Source organism: Columba livia, chromosome Z (assembly GCF_036013475.1).
Source record: "Columba livia isolate bColLiv1 breed racing homer chromosome Z, bColLiv1.pat.W.v2, whole genome shotgun sequence".
NCBI lineage: Eukaryota > Metazoa > Chordata > Aves > Columbiformes > Columbidae > Columba > Columba livia.
This window is the reverse complement of record NC_088642.1, coordinates 29,432,681-29,457,560: the sequence shown is the minus strand read 5'-3', so window position 1 is coordinate 29,457,560 and position 24,880 is coordinate 29,432,681. Positions and strand designations below refer to the sequence as shown.

The 24,880-nt window shown below is 38.5% G+C and overlaps 1 protein-coding gene across 3 annotated transcripts in view; it reads right to left on the bottom strand.

The window, feature by feature from the left end:
* ZSWIM6 (zinc finger SWIM-type containing 6) overlaps window positions 1-24,880 on the bottom strand; it is a 114,948-nt gene that overhangs the window by 26,483 nt on the left and 63,585 nt on the right. For 2 of the 3 annotated variants that reach the window (XM_065045263.1, XM_065045264.1), the window contains 3 exons: window positions 15,684-15,832; window positions 14,999-15,149; window positions 332-511 (listed from right to left, as the gene is read on the bottom strand). In XM_065045263.1, the coding sequence (XP_064901335.1) occupies window positions 332-511; window positions 14,999-15,149; window positions 15,684-15,832 (480 nt within the window). The remainder of the gene's footprint in view (window positions 1-331; window positions 512-14,998; window positions 15,150-15,683; window positions 15,833-24,880) is intronic. The other variant, XM_065045265.1, reaches the window with a different exon arrangement.

Sequence of the window (24,880 nt, the reverse complement as noted above, 5' to 3'; positions counted from 1 at the left end):
AGATCACAGCCAAGCAAAGAAACAATAGGCTTTTACGTTACATATTTCAGCACACCCAGTTTTCATTCAACACATATTTAGAAGGACCAAGTGAAACGTTAGAAGTCCTAACTAAACACAAATACTTGAACACATTGTGGCCCCAGCACAAAAAGCCCACCTATTCATCCTTTCTGCAAGGATAATATTAGTAGTAAAAATAAGTTTGGCTGGTCAATCCTCAACAAGAAAGTTACTTGTCCCAGAAAAGAATGCTGAATTCTGCAGGCTAGAGTATATAAGATAGAGGTTATAATACATGTTGCAAGTCAGTGCGTATGTTTAGGCTCACCTTGGTTAGCATTTGCACCCTGAGGCAAAGCATTGGTTAAATTGGGCAGCTCGTTTCCATGGTTTCCATCTTCCCAGGGACAAACATCCACACTGTTCCATTTTTTCAGCTGTTTTAGCCAACTGGCCTTCTGCTCCAACTTGCAGTGGGGATTTAAGACTATACACATCCACAGAGCACCTGATTTTAAAAAAATCGCTAAATTACGTTTTCTATTAAAAAAGCAGCAGCCAATGACTAATTGCAAAGTTCTATACTGTAACACTTTTTCTGCCCTCAAAAGCTACACTGCTTGCTTCCCAGCTACACCTAATACCAGGCAGACTGAGCTGTGGACACAAGATCTTTGACTTGGCGTAGCCCATCTGAAGCAGCTGAAAGATGGTACCAAGCCAACCTTCTCAATTAAAAGGCATTAAGTATATTAGAAAATCCAGAGTTCACAATGTGTGATAGACAGAAACATCAGTCAAAAGCAAACAGGAATTCACATAAAGTTACAGCAAGAAATGACCCAAGTTTTTATTCTAATTTTTGTACCAGAACCAAATGTTTTCTATGAACAAGAACTATGTATTTTCCAGTATCACATTACAGAAACAAAAGTAGTGCATTAGTATGACATGTGTTATGTAAACATATACTTCTACACTTGGAATCCAGTTAACTTACGTAACTCATTCCCAAACACATCTGGGTCTCAGAGATCTAGTAAACACTGGTTTTATACAGTCCAATGGGAATAAAATATTTTTACTGAAATTACTTCTGTAATTTGGTTACACTGAAAACTTGTTTTACATTGTTTACGGAGCTTGAAGAAAAACTAATTTGTGCTGACATTTGACACACACCATCACTTTGGAACCTGCTCCCTGAGACTATAGAGCAGGGCAGACAAATACATCAGGGTCTCTAGCAACAACTTTCAAATGGAAACGTTTTTCTCTAAATCAGCAGTCTCTTCATCAGTGTGAACTTCAACAGAAGCATGAAGGCATCTGAAAGTACTGTTTAGCAACAGTTCATCTGCTCATTAAGAACATGCCTTGTATATTACAAGACATACAGAATACAGGCTTGAACTATGCAATCTTCATGACAAGCTGAAAAAAATGCAGCTGATTCTTCTAGAATAATAAAATTCTCACATTCAAGTGTTCTTTTGCTAACTAAGAATGCAAAATGGATATGCAGAGCACAGGCCATCACATTACATTCATTCCTAAAGTAACTTGGTCTGTCAATATCCCACAACACAGGAGCCAGTGAAAACACAGCTTGATCCTTAAGGCTGCAAATCCCCTGCTATTCAGATCAATATAGAGTAGTGAAGTAATATTAAAGAAATCTAAAAACTACAGTATATGATGTGGCACACCGCAAAACACCAGAGAGAGACACTACTCTACTGCAGATTATTACTGCACAGTAGTTAAATCCTGTACAGCGGTGTTTTTTGTTTTGGTTTGGTGCTCTGAAGCTTACAATAGGAGTGAATAGTGACAACAATACTATTTTAAGAAACTTATTTTAAAATCAAATCAGATTACATTCTTTAGACACACTCATCAACACACTTCACTCCCAGAACAGAGTCAAATTATAACTGGTTCTTCTTATTGAGCATTAATGCATTCAGTACTGCCCAAGACAGAATGACTTGCAATCTGCAGAACAAAACAGAAGATGAGGCATATTGGAAAGCCTTGGAGAATAGTTAACTTGGGCTTGCTTATTTATTTTCAAAATTAAGTATCATTTGAGGGCACTACGGAGACACCATACCCCTCAGCATCTTAAAAAAAAAAAAAAGACAATTTAATACTTTGTGAACCAGATTCCCAGTGTTTTCAGACTCAAACCAAATCAGAGTGGAACACCTTAACCACAATTGGTAAGTAACTCAATCATTCAGCAAGGCAGAAGACACACTACTGATTATACCATGGCCCTACAAAATGAGTGGCCTTTTCTTTTTCCACATCTCAGAAACAACACTAGAGGCAAAGGAATTCAATTGCCTCTTCAGAAGCTCCTCTTTACATGTGGTACATCTAAGAGGCAGGAGAGGCAAGAGATACCCTGAAGTACCAAAATCCTTTAAAAACTTTTGTTTAAAGAGGGAAACTATGTCAAGCATAACTACATTGTTAGCAGTGCAGTCTCAGAAACCCAGGCTATTTTTATGCAAACAAAGACAACGGGAAAGAGTATTTCTAATAAACCCCACACAAGACACTTAAAATTTCAATAAAACCCAACTGCACCCTTCTCCTACTGACTTCAGGGCAACCTGCATGCACATCTGAGATCTCCCTCTGCTTTCATGGCTGCCTGGCTCCTTGCAGGAGGAGTGAGAGACAAAACTCCCCCACCAGAAAAGAAGGGAACAGAAAGAGCCTCAGGCTCAGCTCCTCTAGCACTACAAAGGCCACCATGTGGGAGAAGGATGCATAATGCCAGTGACCCCACACTCTTCAGCCTATTTGGGTTTCTAGGTTTTTCAACTGGGTTTTTATTTCCCACCTGCCCCCTTCCCACCCATGTTTGTGCATTTGCCTGTACTCATATTTCTTCCTCCTCCTGCTCCCTAAGCGCCTTCCCCCTCCCCTGACATCTGCTCCATACTGGCTCTTTCAATTCACTGGTTCCTGCCCCGCTCCTAGAACTGACAAGACTAAGGAAAATGTTCACTTGTGCCCAGATTTTTACCATGTGCCACCTGGAAGGAGCCTGGAGGGCACTCTTTCTATTTCACTCTGATGCTTCTCAGTATAAGGGCGCCTGAGCTGGCCCTTAAATGTCACCATCAGACTGAAGGCTTACATTGGCCACAAAGAAGATTCTCTATTTTCTGTCCAATGGCTCCTATACAGGGAAAGTGCTGGTGCTTACCCCTTACTACAGATATGGCTCATGAAAAAAAGAAGGGCAGCTACCCACAATTTGTAGGGAAAGCATCTGAATCCACAGTGACTTCAGCCTGGAAACTGCTGTTGGCAACAGTCTATACTCAAAAGAAGTTACCCCAAATACATTCCTGGCATTCTCAAATTTACCTGTTTGACTAGATTTTATGATGTCACCATTACCACCTGCAAAATAAGCAAATGCCTCATTAAATAACAAACACATAACAACAGCAAAGCAGGTAATGTGTTTGTGTTTCCATGCTCTATTTGTCTCTCTAATACATCGCTCTCTTCTTCCTGTCTCCTGTTCCCCAGGCACCAGATGTCTTTTCATACAGGTTTTCCGCAGGCTGACACATCTTTCCCCCTGAACTACAGGCTACTAAACCAAACCTAAAGTTCTGATTTGCATCCCTTGATTGTGACCTACAGCTTTCCAATACAAAACTCCTCACAGCACAGCAGCAAAACGATCACAATCCAATACACAAATAATTTTTCCCCAGAAGATAATTGGAAAATAAGACATGCTGCAACTCCAATTTGATATTAACTTCACAAGGGAATGCATATTAGAACTGTCACATCGCAGTGAAGAATTGCCTATTTTGGTTCAACACTAATCCTCCTGACCTGGAAAAAGACAGCTTTACTAAAGCAGACCTTCAATTCAGACAGCCCTCCTTTTGAAAATGTATGGCTGGTACTTTTCTGTTTCTCAGTAGATATCCACACCCTTGAGTTCACAGGGAGAAAGGGACAGCATGCCTTCACACTGATTAGGATTTATACATGCCAAATGAAAAACATGAAGAAGTACTCAGTCACTGTAGAAGTAGGTGTTGTAATAATTACACAACCGCTGTATGCATGTATTCATGAAGCCAAAAGAGGTGCAAGGAACATACAAAGATTCTCCCAAGAGATTAATCACTTTCATAAATCCCATTATATTTTTCTCTTGTCCCAGTAAATGAGAAGGTGGTGATGGAAAGAGTTTTACTGGGGGGCTAGGACACTGACCATGACTGAAAAGCCAGTGAACAATTCTGCTTGACTGATTAGTCTTCCTAAGAAATCTGCTTCTTCTAAAAATATTATGCTACTCTGTTAGGGCTGCTGTATAGCTAAGCTCGGGTCCGCATTTCCACGTTTACAATACCTGTGTAATCAATGGCTATGACTTAGCCTTTGCTTTTTTTAACTATACTTAGGATCAATCTATTCATTTGCAAAATTAAAATATGCAAGAAATAGAAGCTTCTTTGCTCTTCCCCTTAATGAGCACCTCTTTCTTAAAAAATAAACCACCATAAGCTACCAGGTAAGTAGCACTTGATCATTTCAAAGAAAATGGAGTCAGGTACTCAAGATTATTCCCTTTATGCAACAGACAAATCAGTTTCAGCACTTGCTGCATACTTGCTGCATATTGTGCCTCATTTGAGCATAATCAATTCTTTTACAAAAGCATCGTTTTCCAGCATGTGAAGTGCCAGAAAATAAACAATACTACTTTACAGGTTTCTGTCTCCGAGAAGTATCAACAAAAGATGTTGGAGTGGTTTACATCTGGTTTTTAAACACACATGCACTTATACTGGGACATCCACTAGGAAACCTCAAAGAAGGTAGTGTATGGTATTTATTGCTTCTCAAAGAGAAAGACAAGTGCCTTCAGACTGACTGGCAAAGCCACCTCCTTCCTCCAGGCACAGAGAGATCTCCATCAGAACAAAGCATAATCAGAAGTCCCACTGGAGAATGCTCCAATTAAAGAGTTGCTTTTATGGAACAGTGAAGATAGGCAAAGCACTTCAGTGTTGTTCTTGATAAGAACCCCAAGGAAAAGTACTCTCAGCACTCAGTTGGATCCAAGCTGCAATTTTATTCATAAAAACAATTCCTTAATGCATTATGGTTTCTCTGTGCAGCCTTCAGAAAAAAACGGGATTTCTATAGGTGCTGTGTTGGAGAACAGAATGCTTCATTTTGCTCTAATTCATTCTATTACTGAATTAAACTTTGATGTATTAGTCTTGACAAGTGCTTCATGCTGATTGTATTGTGTATGATAGTATAATCACTCCCTATGCATTTCACACTAGCTGGCTGATTAATGCAATAGATTACCTGCAGCATTGATGGCAAGAGGGAATCATTGCCCTTCTGCACACTAAACTCCAAACATGCATTAGGGGAGTGGAGATGTAACCCAGGAACAAAAAAATGCCTAATCCTTTCTCTCTTGCTGCATACTGCAGCTCCATGGCTTAAAGGCACATGTGTATTTGGCTGAAAGGGAATAGGTATTTAAACATTGAGATTCTATTCTAAGCTATCATCAATTACACTCTCTGATCTCTGTGTCAAGTAAAACACTCCTGCTCTCCTCTTCCTACATTTTCAACTTCTAGCACAACAGAAAAAGAAACCAAGCAAGCACTCTGTCATTTTGCAGGCAGCCGTTGTTCTGGGTTACGCCTTTTTGAGTTTGTTTTAAAAACTGCTGCATCTTTACAGACACTCTACCATTTGACCAAAGGGTTTAATACAACAACAGAAATCTGTTTGAAAGGAGCAGTTTACAATATCATAGCCCAAGTCTACAATCCAAGAGAGCACTTAGGATTTGTCACATGTCCATTAGATGCCCCTCTATGCACCTATCGCAAGAAGACATGAGCTATTAGTCTACAAAGCTAGAGAAAAGTATAAAGCAGCTGCTAATGAATCTCACAGATGAACTTCCCTAATATTCACAAAACCATTCATTTGTTAAGAAAGAATAAATTGAAGGTAAAAGCATTGCTAATACTAGCACAAATAGTGCAAAATCACTCCAAGTATCTTTATACGTTTCTTCACAATTTTCACTAGTTGCTGAGATTTACAGCTAGGCGGTGAACAAAAGGTATGCTCCTCCTCAAAAGAGGGATCAGATATTCTATCAAATATTTTAACTGGTTATACACTCGCAACAGTAACAATCTATTTTCAGAGACTTTGATTTTCAGAAGAAAAGTTAATGTGACTACTAACTGTAAACACACTAACATACCTCTGTTTTAATTTATCACTGAGATGAATGAATTCCTCTCACGGTTAACTTTTTTAGGAAGATGCAAAACCAGAAAGTTTGATAAGTTCTTCAAACAAACAAGATATTAATGAAGGGATGAAAATGCCTCTCAGTTTTTAAAAAAGTGAAGCAAGTGCAAACACTTCGTTGCATAGTAGAAGTTCATTAAAAAGTACTATTACCACAAATATGCTCACAGGATGTAAATAATCCACTGTAACTGGCCAGAGGAACACATTCTGATTTTTTAGTTGTAACTCTTTCCTACTCAGATTTCCTGAGTTACTTTAGTCTTCCAGTCCAAAAGTGATTGTTGAGTTTTTACAAAACCAGCATACTTCAATATCAGCACAGCTCCTGGTTAGCTGGTCTACTGCCTGGCTACGACAACTCAAAATGTTAAGCTTATTTCTAGTTTTCTAGTTACATTTGTCTGGATCCAATTACAATTTTCAGCTAACTTTTGTTTGTTTGGCAGAAGTGTCTTCCCTATCCTTTTTTAAGTCTACATAGGTATCTTAAATTATGCAGGCTTTCCTTCATCTTATTTTGATAGACAAGCAGACTGACACCTCTCACTTTAAATTACTTTTCCAATTTCAGCTATTTTTCCAGTATCTATTCAAGACATAAAACTGGAAAATATCACAAGGCCATATGTTGGACCATAGTAAAATTCCAAGAAACCAGTGAAGATTCAGCAATTCCTCTCCATAAATATGTTATTTCTCTCTAGCCTTGGTATTTAGTAGAAGTGATATTGAAAAATTAATGGCTGCTTAACATTACTGAATTATTAAAAATAAAGAGAGAAAGGAAAAAAAATTGCTAAGTATCAGCTTGGGCTCTTAGTAAACCTCTGCCCTTGATCTTGGCAGTCACAATTAAACAATTAGGGCCATAATGAGTTTTGTAACAGTTCCAATACAGAACATTTTTTAGGACATTTATAAGTAAATCAGTTCAACAACTTAAGAGTAAAAACTTCAAAACTGTTTGAATGTGGGTATTTCAATAAATTTGGCTTGTGTGTAAAAGTACTTTCAATCCAAGTGAACTAAATGGAAGCCCAGACTTTCTGTACAGCATTAAAAATAAGACCTTCAAGCTATGCTTATAAACTAAACTTAATTACTTTCACTATTATTCCTCAAATCTGATAAATGCAATTTAATCACAGGAAAGAATAATCTATTTGAAAATAGCTCCCACTTACTGTTATACTCTAGCCTCATATGCCCTCATTTCAAATATCATTATGGCACATGTCAATAATGAAGAAGGAAGGAAATCATCCTCAGAAGACGGACAGAACCCATCTTCACAGAACTGCAGCCTGGCTTCATTCACCGGGGAAATGAGAATGACAGCAACAACTGAGACACTCTGGGCCATGACAGCAATTTATTTAAGTTGTCATCCATAACTCAGGCTTTAAACCAGCAAATCTGGCTTGTGATGCTAACTGAGAGGTACTGTTAATTTAGTGACTCCAACAACACAAACCATTCCAATACACTGACATACATCAACAGCTTATTCTGTGAAACAGCAGATGTAACTTTAAGTGCATGAACTGAAAGCACATGTGTTTATCAATTAAGCAAAGACAGTCTACTGGATATGACACAGTTGAAGACACAAATGTGTAAGGCATCACTCTACTCAGAAGTCCCATGATGAAAGACCAAGGGAAATGGTGCAAAGCATGATGCATCCCACTTTGAAACATGCGTCTTCCTACAGCTTTCACTTCAAGGCCAACATTGTAATATGTGCAAGTTACTTAACTTAGAAATTAGAAGTTAACTTTACTTTTTACAGGAGCAGGGCATTGGCACTCTCCTTAGCTTTAAAGCAGAACATGATGCAGCTAGAACCTGGGGCACTGAAAGAAATAATGAAAATACAGACATAAGCTTAGCACTCAAATTCAAAACCTAGAGCCTTGCTTACCATTTTCAAAGCACCATAAAATACGGGCGAAAATGATTTTTTCTGCTGCACAGCTGATCCTAAAAAGACATTACACAAAGTATGCAGCTCCAGAAAAATGGCATTGGAGAACAAAAATTGTAATGAATGCTTAACTTCAGTGATTCTTTTTCATGGCAGCCTTGAAGTAGTCATCAAGTCTGGCAGCAGGAAGGAATTTCTCTAGGGGTGTATTGGCAACAACCTCAGCTGCTTTTGTCCCTTTTCCCCTCCACTTATGGACTAAGCAGAGATAATCTGTTTACAACAGCTGGCATGACCCATTCATGTAAGTTTGTCTCTCTAAATACAAATGGAAGGAATGCCTGAGATAGAAATATACATGGAGAATAGCTTCATTTAGTTAAATTTGCAAGAGTCTAACTTTGTATTTTCTAGAGATGAATATACACTTTTATCAGAAAAATTTAGAGTGGTTTCCAGACCAGAAAAGCATTATTTAACACTGAATCATTAGTTTGCTCACAGCAATAGAATAAATCTCTCTTGATTAATCTATAATGATTCCTTGCCTAAACTCAACATTTAGAATTAAGTTTTAGATGAGGAGCAAAGTGTTACTAATAAAAATTTAGGCAAGATCCTTCAGAAAATGCATTGTACTATTTCGCTACAATACATGACCTTGTAAAATGATACATTAGTTTTAAATTAAGACAAAAATATATCGCTCTAATGGGGAACATGGCCAAAATACAGGCAAATGCGAACTCTGTGTAGACCATCAGGCCTCTCCAACATTTAAAAAGCAACACAGGGCAAAGTGCTAGTGAAACACTACCAAGACTAAGGCTACTACAACTAGTAAGGCAAAGACATGCTATTCTGCTCAGGAAATACCTTTATGACAACAACCCATTTACTATGCGTAACAGAAAAGACTCTGAGGATATCACTCAGGAAAGCTCTATACCATGAGTAAGTGTCAAGGCAATACCGTGACAGGCTCCTACACTTAAAACCTTTAGGTACCAACAAGGAGTTGAGGTAGACAGGAGAAGTATACGCACTAAAAATGGAGGGACTGCCCAGCTACCTTTTAAGTTCTCCACAACGCTGTAAAATAACAGGACCTACAGAGACAAGGATAAGCACGATGCAAACCCAGAACACATTCACCAATTTTCTCCGCTGCAATGCCTTGAAAGAGCTCTTTGGGCAAACCCTCTTCCCCATGGCATAGCCATCTTATTTTTGTTCCACAAGAAACTAATCCTTGACTTAAGAAAACCATATATATCAAAATGGAGGAAATCTACCGGAAAAGTTTGTTTCGAAACATGCAAATTATGTGAAGTTTCTACATCAGGAAGGCAAGCAAGAGCATATAAATACAATGAAAATGCTAGTTTACAAAAAAAAAAAAAAAAAAAAAAAAATTTGATCCTGTAATCTACATGTTGACAAGCTGTTGGGCTCCATCATTCTACCAAGCAGTAGATACTTGAGATTCTTCTACTTGACTGCTTTCATCAGATTAAGCATCTGGGATTTAATTTAACAGTTTCAGCTTTATTAAGCTGTCACAAGAGCAGCCCCGCTTTGATAACAGTAGCTGCTCCAATTATGGCTTGGTTTAGGGTTGACAAGTATAATGATTCATTCGCGGCACATGAGAAGCAATAAAAGGTTGTTTTGCATTACAGCTTTAAAAATGTGGGCACCTTTTTCATTTAATTTGTCACTTAGATTTTGCTAAGAGGACATTTAAATTGCAGTAAAAGGCAAATGGGGCTTTTAGTTTAAATGTAATCCCCATATTTAAATTATCTGTAATGGCGCCGTGTTCGAGTGGGAACAGTATTGTTTCACAGTGGGCCCTGATAGTGACATGTGACATTTGTATTCAGGTCCTGTATCATCCATGTGGCTAAAGGGCTCCCAATTTCATTTCACAGCCAGAAGCCTACAGAAAACACCAATTAACTTGCAGATCCCATTCGCTGACAAAACTCAGCCTCTTCTCGATGTCTGGCATCTGGCAGCGCCCAACATTTAATTCCAAAGTAGAACCTCACAAACATCATGATCCCTGGCCTGGGGCACAAAGTCAAATTTTCCCCTTTTTTTAAGGAAATATTTTCAATTCTGTAGATAACAAGCAATTTTTACTTAATTTTTAATGGATGAATTATTGCTGTAGTAAGATTGTATGGTCCAAATTTCCCTCTAGACTACAAAGGAGGCTAAGTGACCTTTTCTTCAAATCAGAGATCTCAGCTCAACGGGCATCAGCAGATATATACTGTGCATTTCCATAACCCCCCATTTTACCAATGTAATTTAATTAAAAAGGCAAACCAAGGGGCTTCAGATAATTAATTAATCATTCTGATACACTGAAGTCTTCAACCATGCTCACCAACAGAAGATCAGCATGTGAAATGTGCCTAGTGAGACACCATTTAAACAACACCACGTGAAGACTTCTAACTCTGCTCTAAACTCTGGAAAGCACGTTCATGCATTATTGTGGCTAGTTGGAAGTGTTCACCAGCGTGTCACTGAAGTTCCTTCTAAATTCTTCTAGTACAAGAAGTATATTAGCAAGCCTTATAGCTTTGACCTGTAACCTTGATGCTTCCAATACTACACCGCTGGAGTTCTATAAGTAGCATTCAGCTCAACCCATTCTTTGAAGTACAACAGGGGAATCTCCTAAGTGAAATTATTATATTCTTCTTCCTGATCTAAAGGCTTAAAAAACCTACTAGCTAGTTATGTGTAAGGCTTTTTGTTAACTTGAGGCTTTTGAATCATAATATTGCTTATAGAATTAGGACTTTGTATTAGAAAATTGCTAGGTTCATACTTAGATGTGAAGTATTTATGTTTTTCAGTGGTGGTGGTTTTTTGTTTTGTGTTTGTTTTGTGGGATTTAGTTAGTTTGTTTTGTTTTAAAATCAGCTCCTTCAAACACTCAAACCCAATCTGGCTTCTTTTGAAGTCAACAATATACCACAAACTTAACAGGAATTCTGATCAGAGCCCAGTGTGTCCCTCCAGTACCCTTCCCAATGCCAGGCAGGAAGCATCAGTTAAGTTCTAATGAAAGGCTCAAGTGACCCAGCCAAAGACCAAAGCTTAAGTTTTTTAAGTAACTTAAAAGCCTGTGCCAAGATGGAACTGACAAAGCGGCCATATGCCTAGCAGTTGGCAGACAGCATACCAGGATAAGCAAGCAAGCCTTTGCTAAGCAGAGTCTGTATTTACATACTTTTTTGTGTCCTAAAATTCTCCATAATGACAATGTTAAATTGCTACCTACCTGTGAAATAAATTAGATCATAGATAAAATTGCTTTTAAACACATACATGTATGCCATTCCCAGATGACTCTGACCAGATTATTAAAAAAATTAAATATGCAAAAGCCTGTCTCACTCCCTTTACTGATATTTAATTTCTCTGACAACCTAGAAGATGGCAAGACAGGAAGCCAACATTATTTTAACATAATGATAACATCGCCCCCCTAAACACAATGTCTGAGTTATCTCTGCCACTACTGGCACAGATTGTATGTTGCCAGGAACATTCTGCTATTCCTTCTGCAGCTTGCTATTGTAACTCCGGTCTCCATTAAAATCTCCTTGAACTTTTGCATGGTCACATTTTTTAAAGATGCACGTTTCATCTGGAAAAAGTTTTGTGTTCCAGTGAAACTCAAGGTGAAATCCAAGCAAACACATGGCATCAGCTTGTAACTTTCACACAGGCTAAGTGTCAAGCTAGAGAGATTGATCTAATTAACAGCAATTTTGAGGGAACTTTCTAAGCACCAGTGGAAGGAACCCTACTGGTTTGGGGAAGAAATAGACATTTCGCAACATAAACATGAGCTGGAGGTGGAAGAAACAAGTTAAGTTCTACCCTTATCCTACTACACACCTGAAGTGACTGAGAAGTGTTTGCAATTGAAACCATGGTACACAATATATTTTGAGACTGTCAGAGGTGGCAGAGTTCAGGACTGAAACAACATGGTCAGCCTCAGATTGCAAAAACAGCAGCTGAAGTGGTGAGACTAGAGGTTGCACTGTGGTTTTTGGGGATCAGCATCTATAATTCTGATTAAACAAGGTAAACAAATAAATTCAGTTAATCTAAAATATTGCTTATTTGATGTCGCAGGCAGAGAGATTCCACCTCCTCTACCTTCAGACAACTGCTGACAAGAAAATGATGTTAATACGAAACTGATGAAACAAGAAAATTTAACAAAACCTTTCAGGTTTATTGACAGCATGTGGCAAAACTGCTACAGGTAACAGATGGAGAACGCATTTCTGCCTCTGCCACCACCTACCAGCTCAACCCACATAAGCAATGAAGCGTGAGACCCTCCAGTTTTCAGTACGGTGGGATACAATTTTAATGCATACATGTCCAGCTAAGCACATGCCCCGCTTGGCAAAAACTGCTATTCCCCAAAAAGACAAGGCATCATAAAAATGGCATACTAAAACAGTTGTTACACTTGAAGACAAAGCAGTTATATCCACGCTTTCTTTAACAGAGATTTGCCTGCTCTGATATTAAGGCTTTCCACCACAGAAGTCTATATCTCAACAGCTAGTGCTTTATTAGCCCAATGCTTCATTTACAGTGAACATAACATATGATAAACAGGTTTATACCCAGTCTTAGCCCCACGAGTCAACACACAATCAATCATGGTCATCTTTAACCTTTAACAGTGGAAAACTTAAGTTTTGCTTTTGGTGTTTCCTTTCTAAATGAAGAATATTATTCTTGCTTAATTTGATGTACTTTGATTTTGGACCTCTAGAATATATCACAAGTTTTATGGTCTTTGATTCTCTTTTCTGCAGTGTTTACAAAATGTCCCATAGGTCATCATCTGTTAGGCTTTTTTGTTTGCTATTTAATATTTCTGTGTTCCATGCCATGTAAGTCAGTGTCCTGGTTTTGTGAAAACACAAGTTTCTCGTTTAGTGAATTTGCCCGTCAGCTAAAGCCTTCATATTAGCTGCATTTTCCTGGAGAACCAGATACATGTTTTGTTAAAACTAGCAATGGAATGCGAAGTTATTGATAAGCACGGATGGACATCTTGCTAGAGGGACAATGAGAAACAAGTGACCAAGAAACTGACCAATTGTGTATAACATTCCATTCACGTGAATACTTCATATAAAAGTGGGAGACCACAAGGATCTCGTCCCTTTTTTCCTCATGGCCAACATTAGGAGAGGACCTTGCTAGTAGTCCCTGTGAACTGAGGCCTAGTGAGACTGAATCCAGCTCCGATTGGCTGCAGAGTCCAATCCAGGACTTCAGGTGCCGGCTCTGCAGTTGCTGAGACTTTCAAGATTGGTTTTGTATATTTTGTATTATTTTCTCTATTCTTACTAGTAGCATTAGTAAAACATTTTTAATTTTCCCAACTCTCTTCTCTTTGTCCTTCTTTTCCTCCCAATCACCTGTTCTGAGTGGGAAGTGGGGAGAGGGAAGGGCAAGAAGGAGGAAGTGGAGGGGAGAGGAGGTTAACAATACATCTGCCAGGGTTTTACTGTCACCCCGCAATATTAACCCGTGACAGTCAGACATAACAATATTGATCAGAACGCATCTCAAGACAGACTCCTTTTCAGTCTACACTTGACATGTCTTTCCAGATTGAGTGACAGCAGAGGTAACCACTCCAAATTCCATGAACCAAAGTGATTCCATTTAGGCTGTGTGTCTTCACCTTGCTTTGAGAAAGCTGCGACAGCATCCAAAACCTCACTACAGCTAAGACATGCACATTAATCCCTTCACTCATATGCACAACAAATTATCTTTTAGAAAACAAAATTAGATTTGTCACTGTATTTTAAATAATTCAGGTTGTCTTTTACAACCTTTATCTTCTACACACACACACCAATTGGTTTGTTCCAGTACCTTACACCTAGGAAAGCAATGCTTGTTGTTACTTAATATTCTTTCTACTCAACTACCCACCTTTAAAATACTGGTGACATTTACATTCAAGTTGTTTTGAATTTCCTCTCTCTACCATAAACTCCTTTAGATTTTGAGAACTTCTGAAGCAGTAGTTCTAAAGCATGTCAGCAAGTTTCCAGAACACTGTAGAGCAAGTGCCCTCAGACCTTAACAATTTAAATATTCCTCTCCCATTTCAGTCTCTATTCCTCCCTCTGTTGTACAACTTATCTGGTCACAACTGACCTTTCCTGTAAAGGAAAGTGTTTATTGTTTTAGCCCTCTGTTATTTGACTTCCTTCCCTGCTCAGTAATGGACTTTTTCTTTGTTGGTATCTTCTTATACAGTTAATTAAAATTGTCTTTTTGTTTTCTGTTTCTCTCTAGTTTCTTTCTTAGCCTTTCCACTAGTGGCTTATATACTTACCCTCAGTTGTGTAGCTACATTTCTGCTTTTATTCAATTTGCTTTAGATCCTCAGCCACTTACAACGTGTTGCAATTGTACTTGTTTCATACAATGCTTCCTCTCCTGATTGTCTGATGCTGTAGATCAGAAATTCCATTTCACCCAACACTAACTAAAGAAGTGAAACTGCAGAAAACTCTAACCTGCTTTATCTAGTACCACAATAAACTTTTTCTCCACCCCAAACATGTAATTGTTTCTTCATTATTATACATATGAACACCTAGGTGATTTTGAAGTCTGTGCATTTACCCAGTTCATCCCAGAGCTGTCTATACTTGTCAGTCATTGTAGTTCCTTGTTGTCTCCAAAGCAACAGACGAGGGTCAGCCATGAACTGTTCTGTTATCAACGTCAACATGCGAGCTCCATTTGAATCTCTCATCTTTAGCATCTCTCGCACCTAGGAAACAAGTCTTTTAAAACAAACTTGAAAAAAAGAAAGAAATCACAATACAGATAGTATGCTGAAGAATTAAACATTCCACCTCTGTTAAACAAGAATATGTAACTTATAGATCTGATGTGAAATTTTCAAGTAGAAAAAAAAAAACAGTCTGTCTTCCTAATTTTAACAGTTTTTGGCTTCAGTATCCCATTGCAATTCTTCAAAGACACGTCTTCAACAAATAATCCAAGGTTCTAACATGCAACCTGCTGCAAGATTAATTTCTACAGGTTTCTCCAACATCTTGGGGATGGGAAAGAAAAGAACAGCAAATCTGCAGACAGTTGAAATGTTCCTTCATATCCTTATACTGATCTCAAGACACATCAGATTGTATTCCATTGCTGTACAATTCATTATTACATTGCCACTCTGTTCCCAAGACTTTGTCTTGTTTTAGAACAAGTCTTCAAGTAAGACTCGAAGAAGTACAGACTGGCTTGGGGATGGGGAGAGATAAAAGAGGAAGGTTTAGAATACTCAACAAACCTTCGCAAAGAGCAAATTGAGCTGCTTCCCTGATCCGTGGTATCCGCCTTGGGAGAGGAAGATTTTAACCTGTTCTTGGACCTGTTCCTCATCCAAATGCCAGCAGTTTTCATCATCTATGCTAGCACCTGCTGTTGGGTCAGGAGCACCTGTAAACAGCAAGAAAAGAAAATAATCATGTTTCGTACAAAGAAGAGAGGTTCAAGAGGCCAGGGGAAAGAAGTACTGCAGAGGTTTTTGTATGTGTTTTGTCCTGTTTTGGATGTCTTGGCTTTAATCTAAACATTTTTTTTAAAAATACTTGATTTTCTCTTCAGTAGTCATAAGCACTTAGAAGTTACAGCCTATGAAGAGGTATTTAACTAAAAATATTGTATAATAAAACATTAAAATAAAGGTGAGTTTTTTTCCTCCCATCTCAGCTGCTATGTTAGAATGCTTCTACAAGGAAAATGAGACTTTCTATAGTATTTCTACAACTTTGATGTTAAAAACGCTCTCTCCAAAACACCTGCGTAATTCCTATAACTTTGGCAATCTCGCTCAGGTTTAAATGACTGCTAGTGAGTGCTTCTATTGATGAACATTAGGAAGATCATCACCTTGTTGCCTCTGAGCTGTGATGGATGGTTCTTTAAAGCTAAACAAATAAAAAAAACCCCAAACAAATCCAAAGTCTTAAAGCACTAAAGGCATTTCCGTCACAAATAAAATTCACCACCCTGTGAGACTGTGGTGCTTCTAAAGGAGCATTTTTACATAGGCAATGTCAGCACACAGACAATTCAGATCAAGTCTACCTGAATTAGCCTAGTGTGGACTGGAGTGGCTAGATTTACATCAGGCAGTGCTTTGGTCACAGGTTGCACTAATTCAAATTTTGCAGTGAGATCAGTGATTTTCCACTGGTGGCCTCTTGTAAAGGTTGACGAAATTAGCTAAAGCATGTTCTTGCACCATCTACCCATCTCTGTTTTTCTGAAGAAGACTGCACCTCCACTGGGTATTTTTTTAAGACATACTCCAACTGAAAAGGCTGAAAAGCATTTATCTAGACAGTCAGGGAAACAACTCAAGTAGTGCACCATCATACCAGATGCAAGGTATTTTAAGCACGGCCAAGACTCAAGTTAACATTTTGATTTGGGGCTTGTCACAACTGTGTAATCAGGAATAGTGTGGCCAGCAGGACTAGGGAAGTGATCATCCCCCTGTACTCAGCACTGGTGAGGCCCCACTTTGAATCCTGTGTTCAGTTTTGGGCCCCTCACTACAGGAAAGACATTAAGGTGCTGGAGAGAGTGCAGAGAAAGACAACAAAGCTGGTGAGGGGTCTGGAGCACAAGTCTGATGAGGAGCAGCTGAGGGAGCTTGGACTGTTTAGCCTGGGGAAAAGGAGGCTGAGGGGAGACCTTATCGCCGTCTACAACTACCTGAAAGGAGGTTGTAGCATGGAGTGTGTCGGTCTTTTCTGCCAAGTATCAAGTGATAGGACAAGAGGAAATGATCTCAAGTTCTGCTATTAGGAAACATCTCTTCACAGAAAGGGTTGTCAGGCATTGGAACAGGCTGCCCAGGGAAGTGGTGGAGTCACCAGCCCTGGAGGTGTTTAAGAGATGTGTAGGTGAGGTTCTTAGGGACATGGTTTAGAGGTGGACATGCCAGTGCTAGGTTAATAGTTAGACTCAATCTTGAAGAACTTTTTCAACCACAATGATTCTATCAATCTACCTTTAAGTTTTGAGCAGATGTTAGATATTTAACCACATTACACAATCTATCACTTAAATTGTAGGCCCCATTACCTCTGTAGACCAAAAAAAACCAAAACAAACAACCACAAAACAACCCAAGACAAAACGCCACCACCACAAACACTCCCCCCCCCCCCCCCCAAAAAAAAACCACCAAACTCAAATGAACCCAAAACAACAAAACAAAAACCACACAACAGGAAAGGAAAATTACAGAGTCAGGCTTGTAAAAACTCACTTTTTCAAAGGAGTACTGAGACCTTGTAAAATAAAGATAGCTACAACTCTACAGATGTGTAGGAAGTAAACATTGATTCAAGCCTTACTTTCACAACTTCAACTCTACCATGTTGGTGAAGTTTTTAAGCAGTCACAGGGAATGCTGGAATCTTTATTCAATGAAAATACAACCAGAGGTTTTAAAGGGTCAGAGGGATGTCTTGTCTACTAGTTGCTGAGTAAAATACAAAAATAATCTTCCATCTCAGCAGCTTCCTAAACTGCCTCCAACTTCAGAGCCTACAGATGAGAACACGGCACTGCTGTATATTTAACATAGATATATACACACATATACATATTTAGATTAATAGGAAACTGTGTCTTCGAAGATGCAAATGAACTCTTCTGCCTTCCACAGGAACCAGCACCATTTCTCAGAAGACAGGAATCAAGCCCAAGACAGTATCAAAATCAAGGAATGAAAAACCTCTTCTTCTGTGTGGTCTTCCATGTTAGCTTTAAGAAGCTTTCATATCAGTCACATGAAACACATACCGGTAAGTCTTCAGTTGCAAAGAAGAAGATAAAAAGGAAAATCAAGCCACATGAGAACAAGCAGTGCAGCTGTTGCACAGACCCAAGTTTGCAGTATCACCTTGCAATTAGTTTAAATATTTCATTGCTCTAAAACACAGATAAAAGACCTGTGAAAGGAAACCATATAAAAGCAACAACTTACAAAATTCACTTATATTTATCTCTCACTTCAATGGAGAGTTATGTTTAAATAATCTTGGTATGGCTACTTTTAGGTTGAATTAAAAATAGCCCAAGATTCCCCAGCTAAGCTTCCCTATTTAGGAAAAACACAGAATTCATTCCGTAACTGTTTACGTTTTATCAAAAGCTCATCGGTCAGTTTGTGCTAGAAGGTTAAATTTCAACATAGCTACTACAGATTCTTTAACAACAGGGCTCCTTAACACAAACAAGGGGTGCCTGCTGCCCTGGCCAGCAGAACTGCCCCCATTAAGGCCTCTTCTCCCAGCACGATCCCAAATACACCTTCCCCAGAGGCTCAGCATTGCCATACTTACACCAGCATTATTTTCAAGGCAGTAGGCTGGAACACTGTAAAAGCTGGAGATATCAAGCTGAGGGTCTGAGCTCTACAATGCTCTTCAGCACAGTACTACAGATACATTTGACCCAGAGGGATTTTTCCTTACAAGACCTTATATGCAGGCTACACACAGGATGATAAAAATTATTAATCAGAATGTATAAAGAAGTTTCAGTATACATGTCACTGGCACCAACTACAGTTGTAATTCACTGATCCTTCAACACTATTGTCACTCTTCATCAATAGCATGGACTAAAACAGCACAGAGATGGCATGCCAGATCAGGCATGAGTACAAACCCCTTCCCCACTATGGCAGCAACCAGGGATCCTAGTGGTGGTGCTAGGGAAGCCTCAGCGTCCACCGCCCATGTCACTCTTGTTTTAGTGTTGAGACATGACCATCTCCATGTCTCTCAACCAGGCACTTCTCAAGATCACTACATTCACTTACAGTCAGGAGGACACTGATCTAGCCTGTTTCCACTCTCACTCAAACACAGACTACACTTGGGCAACAGACAGGACTTCTACACTGCCACTTCTGAAAATGTGGGAAGGTGCAGCCCTGTCAATAGCCACAGGAAGGCTCATGTTCAACCCCAGGCAGAGCTACAGGTCCCACACCAAGGTGGTGGCTTCCGTCGGGGTGCAGCACAGCCCCAGATGAGCACCACGGGGCTGTGGCATGGCATATGGTTGGTTTTGTTTGCCTGACAAGAGGAACAGGGGCAGCCCAGAATTTCTCTGCAGTGCTGTTTGGAACCAAGACCAAGTCTGATTCCCCACTTGTAAACTGGGGATAAGCATTGCTCAAGTCCTTTACAGGGGGGTGTCATGAAGATAAATTAGTTCACATTAAAACCATGAAAGTGAAAAGCACTGTATAATTATATTAAATATTAAAACCTGTAATTAAACAGTGCTAGTCTGGAGACACTAACATATTAATCTCCCTCCTTCCAGCCTCTGACATTTTAAACTTCTGTTACGACTGGTCTTTGAAATAGTTTTCAAGTTACGTACTTAAAATTAATTACAATAAATAAAGTATTTATACTCAGTGTATAGATACAGCCATACATACTTACACATGCTCTTTTACTAACATTACTAAATTGCAGTCTTTGCAATCAAAGGAGGAATACTGTACACAACTGTTTGTAACACTGAACACCCAAATAAAATTTGAAAGCAGGGTAACAGCCTTTTATATTTATGGTCACAGCAGGTTGTATGTTAAATATAATCAACTCCAAAGTTCTAAGAAGCAGAACCATTTAAAAAAAAAAAATAAGCACTTTGATCATTTATATAGCAATTTTAAGCACAGCAGCTTTCAAAATAAGCAACCACATTCAGTAAATGGTGTTGTATATGCAGAATTTAACCTTGAATAGTAAGTGAAGCAAGGAGCATTGACCAAAATAGCAAAAGGACTGTCTACATTGCACACTACTCCCTTGCAGATCAACAGTGAAATGTGGTTAAAACAACGGAAAGAAATCTTAAACGGAAACTGCTTCCCTGATCCTTATTTCAGAAGGATCCCAAGAGTTGTTTTAATCTTCACATGAAACCACGCCATAGCCATATAAAAACTTTTTTGAACTTCATTTTATAAAAATCTTAAAGTATAAAATGAACTGTAAATCAGTAAATTTTATTAAATGTCATCCCATGACAGCATTTTGGGTAAAGATATAGAAAAATTATTACAAATAAAAAGCATGACTTACTGAGTACTATGCAAAGATTGAATGGTCCCAGGTAGAAACCAATACTGCTGTATGCTGATTCACAACAGAATAGTGACTGCTTTTATAAATGTTACTGTGCTCAGAATTATTCTAAACAATAATTACATAAACCAAATGATCATAAAGTTAATAATTCAAAAATATTTGTCTTTTATTCCCCAAATGATTCAAAGTTTAGACACAAGTCACTTCATCTTGCACTTAATTTCAGAACTCCTGGGTGGCATGTAACACCTGTTCAGCAGCACACAGCATCAAAGAAAAACACAAATTGGTAACATCAAATATAAAGACAGGACAGGTTATGTCAAGTTGCTGAGGAAAGCTGTTGAACTCCCAACGAGGTTGCCCCAAAAAATTATTTCCTTTCCATGTGCAAACATAGTAAAAAGCCAAAACTTGTTTTCTGACAATATCTAACCTTCTCCTGCTAAAATCTAGTTCCCACAAACATTATATTGCAATGAGTTTCAATGTCTACTTGCATGTGGCAGATAAATAACTTCTTTATCAGTATTAACTAGCATGCATTATTTTGATTTTTACTTTTTGTGTTTCAAAACTGAATCTCACTGTTTATTTTACATATAGTAAGTTTTATTTTAATGTTCCATGTGTCTTAAAAACCCTTTCCTAAAGAATATGAACTTGATGAATTTTTTTTCCCATGCTATTTTGCAGCTATCAATCTTTCAATCTCACATTCTACTACTTATTTACTTCTACTTGTGTTTCTGAAATTTCTCTAGTTCTGGCTAGTCTCGTTACTTCCTTTCAAAATCTGGTTCAGCAAACAACTCTCATACTAAGTGTTGGAGCATTTCACTTCCATCCTTCTTGAAAGGAAACTCAGCTGCCATTTCCTACATTATTCTTCTGCATCTAGTCTCTCAACCAATATTGCCAGTTCAAGCATGGCTGTATGAAAGATTCAATTTTTTTTTTTAATAATGCATCTTCTTTAACATTAAACGTTCCCTTTTCTAATAGATTGGCAATACATTGTATTCTGTTGTTCAGGCCTATCCCACCCTACAATTTTCCACTAAAATCATCATTTCAGTCAAATACTCTAAGTTCATATCAACACATATTCATCTGTACCTCTGGGTTGCCCTTTGGAATTTACAACGTATAGGAACACCACTAGATATCCTGAAATCTTCTTTTAAAGCAATTTTTTTGATAGATGTTTCCTTCTCTAATACCTCCCCCATCATTCCCAATAAACGTCACAGATTAACATCTGCAGAGGATGTGCCTGGATCTGGGTAGACAAACACAGAAGCAACTACTCAGGTACCTCTGCTTCTGGGAAGACAAACGTCCTTAAACTGCTTTCTCCTAGGTCCTCCCTCTTATATTTGAGTTCGTCTGCATGTGGTTTTGTACTGGCAAGTGACTTGTATTGTGAGTCAGAAAATGACAAGGTCTGGAGGAATCCATACAGTTCCTCCCAGAATAGAGATTTCAACAGCAGTACTAAACATCCAGGAAAGAAACAGTGCAGATTAAAAGGGAAAAATTAAATTGGTTTGCTAGGCTGTCCTTTTACCCATAAAAAGCAGACACTTTTTCACCATGCACATAATAACAACTCAATGCTAATATGAGATTAATATGTAAACGGACCTTCCCTCCTCTCTCTCCTGCATCTTGCAATTACCTCCCTATTTCCACTTAAATTCTCAGAAACATAGCTTGATCTTCCAAAAAACTTGAGTAGAAGTTTCATACCCAAGAGAAACTAGATCCAAGATGACAAACTCAGATTCTAATCTCTCATTCTGACCATTCTCTCCCTAGATTTACACATCTGCCAGCTTCCTCTGCTACAATGGTAAAAAATTAATAGGGAAGAAAAAAGCCTTAGCTAAGCAGGATCCTAATCTACATCCAGGATGCTAAAATCAAAACAGTGCAGATGTCAGGATATCAGTATGAACATGTACAGCTGTCTTCAGTACAGAAGATCAGACCCCACAGATATCCAGTTTTGAAATCACCAGGAGTATGTACAGCTGTAGCAGTGTCAAATGAGAAAACCAGAACACAACTCATCTTCTCAAATTTAGGAGGTGCTTTTGTGTTCTAAACCCATGCAAATCTCTCTTGTAATATAATCACGACCAAGAAGAAATTTGCATGGCAAATAAAGAAGAGGGTTCCCAATAAGTCATTCAGCTCTCCTGAAGAAGTTAGTGAATAGACAAAATATTGCTGTACTTCTAACAGCATCCTCTTTTTTTTTCCTGCACTAAGGCTGACTTATGAAGCAAGAAAGGATATTGCTCTGTTCATATCCACCAAGGAACTCAAAGGGATTTGTCATTTTAAATCTTATGTCACCAGTGCAGCCACTTCACTAGTTCCCCCAGTAAACTCCTTCTCAAGGAAGGTGGCCAAAGCCAGTTATCCAATGATGCATAAGACAATTTCAAGCAAACGAACAATTATCCAATTCACCTTTTGTGAAAGGAAAGTACTACAGAGTTGTTCCATCTCCCTAGCCAAGTCAACAAGACTGCTGCGGTCCAAGCTCTTCAAAGTCCCAGATAATTCTTATGTACAAATAAAGAGCGTTCAAGAGCTGATTTATTCTGCCTGTTGCAGGAAATATACGGAAACTAGAACCAGTACAGCCACAATGAGAGAAAAAATGTTTTATACAAAATAACTCTGAAATTAAAACACCTCTAGGTAACATTGAAAATAATTTCCTCATCCAGCTCCAGATTCAGGACTTCTCTTTGATCAAAGCTGTTTATGGTGTTTCTGTGACAGGTCTTCTCTTACTTTTATAAGCAAGATTTTTAAGTTTTTCCTCTTACTTACCCTGTGCCATTAAGCAGTGCTCAATATAATTCCTCTTCAAACACTAATTTAGTGAGGTTAAGCTGTTCAAAGCAAGACAGATCTACAACTCAGTTTTGTATTACAAACTCAATATATGCAGCACAAAAGATATGATGGAGTGAATGGTGATCTCATATTCACCAGCCTATGATATTAGAACCAGAGACAGATTTTTTTTCATAGAATGTCCTCAGATGGAAGGGACTTACAAGGATCACTGAGTCCAAGTCCTGCCCTTGCACATCACAACTCCATAGTTCACACCATGTGTCTGAGGGCATTGACCAGTCTCTCCTTGAAAACTGTCAGGGTTGAGGTTACCTTTATTATTTTTAGGGAATTGGATTAAAGATCAAGATAATAGAACTACAACATGGATCTCAGAAGAACACTTGCTACATAAGAGAAACTTACTTTTCCCTTTAAAGAATATTGTAATTGTTTATCATTATAAACATTAAAAAAAAAAAACAGACCATAGTTTCACCGGAGTCTGAGAGGAAAAGCAGGAGACCACAGTTCCTCTTTTGAAACCCATGTCTTTGGTAACAGCTGTTTATTTTCTTTTGCTGGCTCGACTTTCTGCTTCAGTTTTTGGTATTTTATTAAGAAATACGAACAGTCAATAAAGACATACTGCAATCTAATTTACTAGGAAAACAGCAACATGTGTAAGAAACAATTTAGTTTTGTGGATATTTTTAAACTATCCTACTCAAATTCATTGTGACATTTCATAATTGATCATCAGCTTAGCTTTTTGTTTCCTATTCTTTCTGCTATTTGGGCTGTGATATAAACATCAAATATCTCCCTAAAAATACTTTAAATACTAATGAGTAATGAGATATTTTGACAATAAGGAAATAGCTGAGAAAGACCAACATGCCTCTGATTAGTATAATTACAGACTTAATGTTGATCAAGTTTAAGCATCCTCTGAAACAGCTTGTCATTTCTCTTACATAATATGGCTAATACAGCCATACATAGTCATCATCTATCTCTCCTTTCCCACCCCTGCCTTCCCCTTTCCTAATCACCCTTGACTGTTTAAATGTTCTGTGCCACGCTCATACTCACCATCATTCTTCCTTCCCCTTAATTCCTTATGTTCAGGCTATTACCAGTTCTCATGCAATACATGCCTTCGGCTTACGACATCTGAGCATCTTCCTCTATTGTTTAATGTCCCGCATCTGCTTTAGCTTCCCTTTCTTTCCACCATCACCAGGCAGCTCTGTCAATCAATCACCCTCTCACTATATTCTGTGACAACCAGAGCAACCATCATGCCTCTGGCCACAACCCCATAGCCACCAAAGCCAAAGAAGAGCACTGCTCCCAAAATTCACCTTCTTGTAGCACCACCTGCCTGGGCCTACCAGGGTCACCGCACCCTTAGGAGAGGAACTAGGCTGCAGATGAGTCCTGTTATTGGAGAGACTCCCTTGTTTTGTTCTGCCCACACTGTATTTAA